An 11,211-nucleotide genomic window follows, 5' to 3' on the forward strand; every position below is an offset into this window, starting at 1 on the left:
TTTATATATATATATATATATATAATTCAATTGTCAAACTGACGAAGATTAGATAACAGAAAATAAATTGTACTGTTTGAACGATTCCAGCTTCCATATATGTAAACATAGTCTTTCCAATGGATGATTTTTTTATTTTTATTTTTTTGGGGTAAGACCCAGTATATAGATGATGAACCCAACTAAGACATTATATTTATATTTGTTTTATATTTGTGCCCAAAAAAATAAAATAAAAATTGATGGCCGTAATGCACGGCTGAAACAGAGCTTTTGTACTTATAGAAGTATCTCAATAAGACAAAAGAGCTTCTGTGGCATTTTTGTCCTTTGAAAAGGCTTAAGTCCAACAATTAAAAAAAACCCATAACACTAATTAGTTAGCAATCCTGAAATAAAATGAATATTAAAAAACTAAGTTCCCAATTTAACTTATAAATAGTTGATCTCCATTCTTCTATATCAACATTGAGGAAAAACTCATGTGTTCCCTTGACTAGTATTACGCCCATATAGTTGATGTATAGAACAGGAATCAACCATTTTATAAGTTGAAAAGCAGATTTATTTTGTTGATATTTATTTTATTCAAGGTTTGCTATATACGGTTTGAAACTTTGGGTTTTTAATTAAAATCACCTTCCTTGAAAGCCAAGGCTGTGCCTCTATTGCTTGAAAGGTCATTTCAGCTGTTGTTGGATTTGTTTCAGATTCCTCTCCCCCTTCATTCACCATTTTGATCTCCTCCATCTCTCCACTGGGTTGATTTACACAGTCCTCCTCATTCTTTTCCTTCTTCTTCTTCTCCTCCTGCTTCATCTTCTCAACATTCTCATCACTTTGCTCTGTTTTCTTAGCAGAGGACAAGCAGCGGTCCATTGTTGTAGTAACAAAGATCTCAAAACTTTCTCCATGGACGGTAATAATAATAATAATAAAACAAAAATTAATATAACTATTAGAAAGAAGGTTAAAAGATAAATAAAAAAAAATAAAAATAAAAAGTGAGAAAGTCAGAGAGAATTACGAGTAGGCAACAATGAGTTTGCAAAAACAAAGTCTTTTTCAGACATATTTTTATAGACATTTTGATTTGAATTCAAAAAACAAAAATGGCAAAAGTGATGGCAAGCATACTTTTTTGGCCATTTTTGTTTGAAAAATAAAAATAAAGGCTCATGCTTTGAAGTATGGTCTGATTTCGCATGACCGTTTGATACAACGGTCGTCTGTTCTTCAACAATTTTGATTTAAAAAAAAAAAAAACAGTTAGGAACAAATATATTGATTTTTTTAAACCCAAAAAAAACAAAAAGACATATTGATTTTATATATAGAATAATATATATACATCTCCTATAGAGAAATTGTTACCAGTTTTAATTCTTTTACCTTCTATTATATCTAACAGAAACGTCCATGAGCCTTGTTAATTAAATGACCAAAGAAATAATGCATTTGTGTGCATTTTCAGGGCACAAGCTTTTCGAGCAAGGGTTATATGGATAATGAACCCAATTGAGACAGTTTTTGAAGTGGTTTTTGGATATCATATCAATTTTATGTGACATTATTTCACTAGCAATGTAGTTATATGATATACACATAAATAGAAAGTAGCCTTATTAATTTTGAACCGGTCAATCCCAAAAATTGGTAATTTTATTGAATTGGTCCACCATGTAAAATATATGATGTTAACAGTTAAATTGATACTTTTTAAAAAAAAAAAAAAATTTAAACATGGTTAAACTAGTTATTTCTGATTTTGAGGTTGGATTTTATTCCAAATAGAAAAAAAAAAAAATGATGACTTTTTATCGCTAAGCTAGTTTATGATTTTCAAAGACGGTATTATGGTTTAACCACAAAAAAGAAGAAAGAAAACCCGCCAGATAAACAGATGCTTCATAATATATTTTAGTGTAAAGATGGAATTTTCTTTTATTTTATTTTATTTTTTTTGTTTGTTTGGCACTGAAGCTTATCCAGAATGGGAAGAGAGAGTCGCAGTTCACCAAACACGCGGACATTTGACGTCAACATCTACAAATCATCGCGCCACATGCGGTTAAAGACCCTTCCGTTTACCTACTAACGTTTGTTTTTTTCCCCAAACATTAAAAATCCAAGCTTTTTCCAGGAAAATTTATTTCTTTCCGGGAAAATATCTAGTCTTGTTTGATCTTTTGAAGCTAGAACTCAAATGACTAGACTTTTTACCCTGCTATCCCTCATCCTGTTCTGGATCTCATTTTGTTTCCATCAATCATTAATCTCGAACGCTGGTTCCTTCAGTTCTATCATCGATCCCTCTAAAGTCAAACAGATTTCATGGAAACCGAGGTTTTTGACTTCCCCCCCCCCTCTTTCTTCAAATTTTTCTTCTTTTGCTTTCTCTTTTGGTTGAAATGGGTTTCTGAAAATTTGATTTTTCATTGTGTTTGGGGTTGATTGCAGAGCTTTTGTATACGAAGGGTTCCTTTCGGACTTGGAGTGCGACCACTTGATTGCCTTGGTGAGCACTTTTCTACTAATTTCTACAATCTGATATTTGGAATGGTTGAATTTGTTATTGCTGTATTGGAATCTGAGGTTTTGGAGCTTCTGGGTTGTTTTGTTCATAGGCCAAATCTGAGCTAAAGCGATCCGCGGTGGCTGATAATGAGTCTGGAAAGAGCAAGCTTAGCGCTGTCCGTACCAGCTCTGGGATGTTCATTCCTAAGGCCAAGGTTTTTACTTCTTCATTCATATTCATAAATCATTACACACTAGCCAGTTGGCACATATATTTGTATATATATATATATATATATATTTACGGTTGTACATGTTTATGATGGATGTCTTTATGTATGCATGTATAACGTGTTCCTGCTAGTGTATTGGCGCTTTACTCTTGTTGTTGCTTCATTTACAAATCTAATATGGTTTTCTGCACTGTGGAATTTATTATCTTTGATGGGGTCGTTAATGAGCTATGGCTGTTTGTGTTTCAAGCTTCTTTAATGCTTTTTTCTAGGTCTTGGGATAAATCTCCTGAGAAATTGGGTTTGCTTTTGGGTGCTCTAGTTTTTATATAACCATGCTCTTCCCAACTATGTTCTAATACTCACATATATTTATGTTTTCTTTGCTGACTTATCTATTTGCCCTATAAGTTATTTATATCTTTTATATGATTTTAATTGTCTCTGTAGGATGCTATTGTTGCTGGTATAGAGGAAAAGATTGCAACATGGACCTTTCTTCCTAAAGGTATGACTTATTCTAATGGCTATTTGTCTTTTCTTTTGGGAATTTTTGTCACTCTTATTTCTTATGTGTTACATAAGTTCTGCATTAATTTCTCGATCCTTTAGCATCAGACTCTCTTCTTATTTTTAAGACTGAATTTCGGTAGGAGTAACATGAAGCTCAGAATTATGGGTGTGTTCAATACTCCCAAGTAAAAAGGGAATTGGTCTATGGTCGATTCAGTAACAAATAAATAGAAATTTGTACCTCGTGAAGAAAAAAAGACTTCTTTTGTGGAATTAACCATTCCCTTTCTTTCGTTTAGAAAGAAATTCTGTCGAAATAAGCGAAATAAGCAAATATGTCATGGTTGCAGGAGTCTATCCATCGCATATAGGCTTTAAGGATATCATGAAATAACCGTCGAGGCGAAGTAGGGACCTAAAAGATTGAACGGAACGATACATAGACAAGTAAATACCTTATGAATGATTTTTCTTTTTTAATCTTTGTGATTATTCCATTACCATTCAGAATCCTAGGGAAACTTGATTGTAGTTGCCCTGTCATATGGCTAAAATTGCTGTATGGCAGTGTGACACATAGGACCTACACATACTTGACTAGACTGTTTTGGGGCCATCTGGGTAAAATCCCAGAGCTAATGCCAGTTGTATTGATTTGACAAAGAGTACCATTATCAAGTGAAATATGATGAAAATCCACCACCAATTTCGTTGTCTTTGTAGTTACATGTGATCTGTATTTCTTGATTTCCAGAAAATGGAGAAGACATACAAGTATTGAGATATGAACACGGACAGAAATATGAACCCCACTACGATTACTTCACTGACAAGGTCAACATTGCCAGGGGTGGGCATCGCTTAGCGACTGTACTCATGTATCTCAGTGATGTGGGCAAAGGAGGGGAAACAGTGTTCCCAGTTGCAGAGGTTAGTTCAGGTTTCACCTCATTGATTTTAATGAATGACTATAATTGGACCTTTCTAGTGATAGATGGTGTCGATAATATTTTTTTTTTTTTTTCCCTTTATTGAAAAATGCTGTCTGTAACTGTCTTAAAAGTTTTGTACAGCTTCCTGATTAGATATTGACTTTCATTGTATCTCACCCATCGTATCAAGTTCGTAGATAGATTAGTTTAATTTACTTATCTGGCATGCTTGTTATCCATCAGTGCCTTCTTTTTAGACCGCATCTTGGATAAGTAAGGGCCTTGATATTGCAAAACTTCCTTTTATGTTCAATTATTGTTTTGCACTTGTATTAATTCACAGCATGAAAAAGACTTTTAGATAAGTAAATCATATGAATTGAAATTATTGCTCAGTGATTGGTTTAGACAGCGTCTAAGACTCTTTAGCTTGTGCTCTTAATAATTTATTTATTAATTCGGTGTTTGGACTGTATAGCTAGGTGAATGCACGTTAGCAATTCTTCATTACTCTTCTGACATAGCATGAGGACTGGATAATTTGACATCTGGCTTCTTCTGTGTACTGTTTAATTTGTCTGTTTCAGCTTATTGTTGTGTTTGGAGGTATGGGGAGTGGGGACAGGTTGTGAAGGAACTTTGTCAATCTGATTGTTTACTGTAACTAATCTTGGTAATATATTATCTGCCTGCAGGAACCTATACGTCGAAAGGCTTCCACAACAAATGAAGATCTCTCTGAGTGTGCTAAGAAAGGAATTGCAGGTAAGTCACCAGAGAAATTAAAATAGCATTTAGAGGTTACATTTATAATGTTATCTGCTGAAAAGTTGATGGTATTTTGTTGTCTTATATCCTCACAATATAATTATCTAGTCAAACCACGAAGAGGAGATGCCCTTCTTTTCTTCAGTCTCCACCCAACTGCTGTTCCAGACCCAAACAGTCTCCATGCTGGATGTCCAGTGATTGAAGGTGAGAAATGGTCTGCAACAAAGTGGATTCATGTAGACTCATTTGACAAGGACTTGGGAGCCGGCGGAAACTGTACAGACATGAATGCAAGTTGTCAAAGGTGGGCTGACCTTGGAGAATGCGAAAAGAATCCGGAATATATGGTTGGAACTCCAGAGCTTCCAGGCTATTGTAGAAGGAGTTGTAAGATGTGTTGAAATTTTTGTCTCCTCTTTCCACTTGGAGCATCCGTTGTAAACTTTCTTGGATCTCTATTTTTTAGGTTCTTTAGGTAAATTCTTCTTGTATGTTTTTGTGGCGAGTATTTTTACAGACATCCGAGTTAAAAAGCCTTTTGGCCTTTCTCATATTAGCAGCTTGTTGTCCTTGCTAGTTATGCTTGCTTTTAACTTTCATTGATGTCACATAAACAATCCAATTATTTTGGGACTAAAATACCATTGCTCTTTTAGCACCACCATATACTGTAAGACAAATAGAAAATATTTTTGTGGACGACAATGTTTCTAGTTTTGCTTCAAATTTTACCTGTTCTAATGGGGACCGTTTCATTACCAAAGGCCCTCTAGAAGGGCAAGTGTTTCCATGTTACTAGAGAGAGAGAGGAAGAAATGAATATTTGATATTGTTTGTTTGCAGTACAATTTGTTTGTATTTTTGGACAGAGGGAGGAATGAATTACATATGGTTCAAAGTACAAATTGGGTGAAAATTATATCCATTGGAGTTATTTCATGGACTTTGTAATGTATTGATTATTGGTACTGTTTACCTACATATTCTATTATAAGAAATCCAAAATTTAGTAAGGACCACACTTGGATTCTCATCAATATCAAAGGGAAAGGGGACCCCTACCTAGTGGTCCTTCAATGTCCAATAGATTTTTGTCAACTTCTTGCTATAAATCAATGCAAAATTCTTCTAATAAGCCTGCAATTTGTCCTTTTACTACTAGAAAAGATCAACCGCAAATGGAGAGACCTTATAAGTAATCAGAATTCAGAAAGAACCAGAATTTTAAGGAAAATGCTTCAATTTGAAAGTTTTATGCAAAAAGCTGGATATTAATATGGTGGATTTGAATTTTAACATAATTTCAATTTATTGTTACTTTTTTTTTTTTTTTTTTGGGGTAAAACCAATTTATTGTTACTTTTGAATTGGTTTGGTTATTCATCAAATAGGTCGGTTATGGACCAATGAACATCCCTACCTAAATATCTTACCTGCCCCATTGATCACATTGTTCCATGATCTGAGAATCTTTTATTCCCACATTGATGTCGTACAGGGTTGATAAGGTCCATACTCGAAGACAGCCAAATTCATGTTTTTCCATTCTAACCAATCAGAACAAAACACATCATAATGGAATAGGATCTTCCCATTTCTTGCATGAAATTTGTGAAAATTTTCTTTCTTGGCAAATATATGTAGAAGACAAAAATGGTGGAAGCTAAAAACTAATTAACTCCATAAACGACTTGCTAAATTGAACTAAAATACAACTAAATAGAGTTCATTTGATAAGAATATCAACTCCGACCCAACTGTTTGTTTGCAATTCTTCAGTACATATTCATCATAAAAAACAAAAAGTAAAAAAAAAAAACAAAAGAGATAAGAATAATACTTTAAAATAATACATTCTTTTTTTCTTTTTTCCTAAAAAAACATGAAAATAGAGATTCCATGTCCACGTTTTGTGCTGTCACAAAAGAAACTGGCCAAAACCCTACAGAGCATTTTACCTTAAAAGAAGAAAGAAGGGCTTTAAAAGGCATATCTTTCTTCTCTAAATGGCCCCTCATGATTGACGAAAGCCAATATATTAAGTCCATAAACAGCTGTAAGATTTGCGGTGCCATATGAAGATTCTGTCTATATTGGAAAGTAAATAGATATATTATTAATTTAGAAAAATATGACTCAAACGTGGTGAGATCAATGAATGTGCATGGATGGCAGAGATTGATGATCAGACACTCGTTGCCAATCATATCTCTGCTTTTGGTGATCTGTTAGTCTTCTGACAAATGGCATTGTCTGTATGGCTGAGACCAACTGTTTTTGCAAGTATAAGTTTTCATTTTCTATATAAGAAAAATGGAAAAATGTTAGGCTTTTTATACTCCATATTATAGCTTATTCAAAAGCTAAACAGGCAAAGGAACATCAACAGCTTAATATGGCAGGATTTGTTCCCTGATAGCTCAATACTAGTCCTCGTTCAATGGAGCATGAAAAAAAAAAAAAAAAAGTTGAATTTATCAAAGCTGAATTAAATATGAACTTTTCATGAATTTATGGAAAATGTTTTCTTACTATTTTTTTCTATTTATTTGGTTTTATTGTTTTTAAATAACTAATAAGTAGTTTTTAAAAAAAATTAAATAACTATAAATATTTGTGGATAGTTTATGGGTTTAGTACAACTTACTAACCAACTAATGGGAAGAAGAGTGGAAATCCAAAAGTTTCATAAACACAAGTTTACAAGTGGCATGCAAGATATGATTTTAATTCTCATCTAATAAAAAAAATCTTTAAAAGAGCTAATGGAAGAGAAGTGTCAAAAAAGAGTGTTTGACATTAGAATTAACAACAAAACTTGGGTTTATTTTGCTTAATAAGAATATATTATTATGTGGTTTTGTTTTTATGAGGCTATCTTAGTTTTCAATATTATCAAGAGGAAAAAGGTTATGTCATTTCTACGTCAAACCCATGTGTTAACTTTCAATCTGAACCAAATGTTTTTCATGAAAATTGATAAAAATGAATAATGGAGAACTTAGGAAGAAGAATATTGAAAAAAAATAAAATAAAATAAAATAATAATAATAATAATAATAATAAATGATATAAAATACTACATGAAAAGAAGGCAGAGAAAGAGAGCAAAAAGAGGGGTGCTTAAATGCTCATAAATGATGCTAGGGAAAAACAAATGGTGGGGGCTGTGATTCTGTGAGAAAACACTCAAAAAAAAAAAAAAAAAAAAAACAAACAAACAAACAAACAAACAAACAAACAGAGTACAAATCCAGAGAGGGATAAAAAGGGTGGGTTAGACTCTCTTAGCAGTACCAGACAGTAGTAGACAGAGACCCCAAAAGCAAGAAAAAGTTTGGATTTTGCTCTCTTACCCATTAAATTCATCAAATCCCTTTCAAGGTTTACAAGCATTTAAACCCTGTGATTGTGTAATAATTCCTCAAGATCTGTTATTAAAAGCCAGCAGCTTTGTTGGGTCACAGCTTTTTAAAAAAACAAAGAAGCTCCCTTGTTTGTGTAGAGAGAAAGAGAACAAAGGCAGAAATATGGAGGTGGGGCAGATGCAGAGACAGTGGGTTGACTACACAAAATCTTTGTTTTTGGAGGTAAGATACCGGAAAATGTATGGTATATGCATAAATCTCATATGGGTTTGTTTTCTTTTTCTGTTTGATCTGCTTGGTTTTTTCTTATTTTTTTCTATTTTTGTTGAGTTTGTTTTGGTTTTGATTTTTGTTCTTCTTCTTCTTGTTCTTCCTTTTCTCTTTTGGTGAGAGAAGGGGTTTCTGGATGGACAGTTTCTACAGCTGCAGCAGCTTCAAGATGAGAGCAACCCTGATTTTGTTGTTGAAGTTGTGTATCTCTTCTTTGAAGATTCTGAGAAGCTTTTGAATGATCTCACTAGAGCTCTGTAAGGATCCAAACTTCCAAGCTTCCTTTTTTCTTCTTTTCCAAACACCCTTCTCATCTTTCACACTATTTGTATGGTTTTTCTTTTCCTCTTTTCTAGTCATAGTATGCTTTTTTGGCTTGCTACTTTTGAGTGCTTCATGAAAGTTTGCTGCTTTTGGGGTTTTCGTTTCCTTTGTATTTTTTTCCCCCCTTCATACAGAGATCAGCCAAGTGTAGACTTCAAAAAAGTGGATGCTCATGTTCACCAGTTCAAGGGTAGCAGCTCCAGGTATTTATATAAATTTTTTTTTCCTTTATTTTCTCCACCATGAAATCTTAAATGGAAAGAGTTCTTTTTCTTCTTTGTTTTTCTAATTATTTCACAAATACCTTCTTCTTTTTTTCTCAATGTTTTGGACGTTATTTGTTTTTACTAAGCTGGCACTTAACTTGGGTTAAAATCTATTTTTAGTACTTCTTATATATAGATTAAATCTCACTAGTAAATGGACCTAGTGCAGATCTGATAAGTCAGAAATTATTTAACTTTATGTGGAAAAAAGAAGAAGCTGGTTGTTGTTGTTGTTTCATTTATTATTTTTGTAATAAGAAGGTTTTTATGTTTAACAGCATAGGTGCATCCAGAGTTAGAAATGCCTGCATTGCTTTCCGCAACTTCTGTGAGGAACAGAACATTGAAGGGTGAGTTATTTTGCTCTTCCCCTATTAACATTTTATTCATCTTCTTTATAAGTTATTTATTATGAGAATTGGAAGCTGAGAGATCATGAATATTTTTATTAAAATAAAAAAAGCAGCTTCTGATAATCTGAGATATGCTTGTGTACAACAGGTGCCTTGGGTGTCTCCAACAAGTAAAGCAAGAGTATTATCTTGTGAAGAATAAGCTTGAAACTCTGTTCAGGGTAAAGCAATTAATCATAGTCTCTTTGCTTTTACAAGCAAGTTTCTGATTCGTGGGAAAATTTATAGGTCTTGATATTTATCTTTTTTAATGCAGCTTGAGCAACAAATTGTAGCAGCTGGTGGATCAATTCCTATGACAGAACTAAGTTTCTAATGCTACAAAAAAATTTCAGAAAAAAAAAAAAATGGAGAGGAAGGTGGGGGTTGTGGGGGTTGTGGTGGTTGTAGAGAAGAAACCTGTTACAAGTTCTAGTAGACACCTTTTCTTTGTCTCATTTGTAGTTCTCTCTCTTTTAACTAATGATTAATGAATTCTGTGCTTGTATGAATTTCTATCACCAAAAAAAAAAAAAAAAAAATGGAGTTTCCAATCTGGTTCCACTTCTTATAATGATCTTCAAGACCCAATGATCACTTGTTCCTGTTTGATTAGGTAAATGATACTCTAGTTAAATGTTTCAATTGCTATATCTCATTGATAACTTAAAAAAATAAATAAATAAAATAAAAATAAAAATAAAAATAAAAAAGAAGAAGAAGAAGAACAGTACAAGTTAATCCGATGGAGGTTAACGTTACTGTGTTAAAATAAGCTATTCATTTCTCTTGGATTTATCAATTGCATCGGGTCAAGTCTGCTGGCTTTGACCTCAAAAGATTGGCTTCTGAGAGCTTGGCTTTATCTCACTCCCACCTGCAAATGTAGAAAAACAAGAATTATTATTATTATTATCATTATTATTGTGAATATTATTTTATTTTTATAAATTAAATTATTACTAATACGAGTTTAGGAGGCAATAGCATGAGAGTCATTAGTTGGCACACATGGTGCAAAGATTAAATAAAAGAAAGTTGATCGATGCAGACCCTGGAATAGTTTAATTAATGCAAGTCCTAAGGAATATGAATCCAATTTGAAGATATGATTCTTTTTAAGGGTCAATAATGATTTGTTGGATTTGTCTCAATGTCTTCAGCTCTATAAAATAACATGAAATTAGTGGTGGTATAGGATTCCCTCCCAGTTTTGTTTTCCATTTTTTTTTTATTATTTACAAATAATAACAGGAAAATCCTGTTAAAAATGCTAATCACCATTACTGTGCAACAACAGTTTGGTGCATTATCAAAATCATCCTATCCTTTGTTTGCTTGCTAGCAAAAAGACAGAAAGAAGAAAAAGAACGGAAAATCTTTGGGAGCCACCAAATAAAAAATAAAAGTATACCTGGACAATAACAGAAAACCATTTGAGACTAGGTATGTCAACGGGGCGGGCGGGTCGTTTTTTAAAATTCTGTCTGTCTTTATCGCTGTGGGAAATTTTACATCTCATCCCCATGATTTTTCTCCTTTTTTTAGGTGCGGTATTACTGGAAATTTTACATCCCATCTCCATGATTTTTCTCCTTTTTTTAGGTGCGGTATTACGGGGCGGG

The 11,211-nt window shown here is 33.1% G+C and overlaps 2 protein-coding genes across 3 annotated transcripts; both read left to right on the forward strand.

Moving 5' to 3' along the window:
• Positions 1-1,998: 1,998 nt before the first annotated feature.
• LOC107423310 (probable prolyl 4-hydroxylase 4) lies at positions 1,999-5,519 on the forward strand. The gene is made up of 7 exons (XM_016032846.4): positions 1,999-2,346; positions 2,461-2,518; positions 2,628-2,732; positions 3,201-3,258; positions 4,018-4,193; positions 4,891-4,960; positions 5,072-5,519. Exons 1-7 carry the CDS (start codon positions 2,207-2,209, stop codon positions 5,365-5,367), a joined length of 903 nt encoding a protein of 300 aa, XP_015888332.1. The 5' UTR covers positions 1,999-2,206; the 3' UTR covers positions 5,368-5,519.
• A 2,570-nt stretch (positions 5,520-8,089) lies between these two features.
• Positions 8,090-10,098, forward strand: LOC107423312 (histidine-containing phosphotransfer protein 1). 2 transcript variants are annotated; one of them, XM_016032848.4, is made up of 6 exons: positions 8,090-8,556; positions 8,731-8,861; positions 8,961-9,131; positions 9,473-9,544; positions 9,696-9,768; positions 9,864-10,098. In XM_016032848.4, exons 1-6 carry the CDS (start codon positions 8,497-8,499, stop codon positions 9,921-9,923), a joined length of 567 nt encoding a protein of 188 aa, XP_015888334.1. In that variant the 5' UTR covers positions 8,090-8,496; the 3' UTR covers positions 9,924-10,098. The 2 variants fall into 2 exon arrangements, with proteins under 2 accessions (XP_015888334.1, XP_015888335.1); XM_016032849.4 differs by having other exon boundaries at positions 8,128-8,556; positions 9,063-9,131.
• The last annotated feature ends 1,113 nt before the right edge of the window (positions 10,099-11,211 follow it).

Source organism: Ziziphus jujuba, chromosome 3 (assembly GCF_031755915.1).
Source record: "Ziziphus jujuba cultivar Dongzao chromosome 3, ASM3175591v1".
NCBI lineage: Eukaryota > Viridiplantae > Streptophyta > Magnoliopsida > Rosales > Rhamnaceae > Ziziphus > Ziziphus jujuba.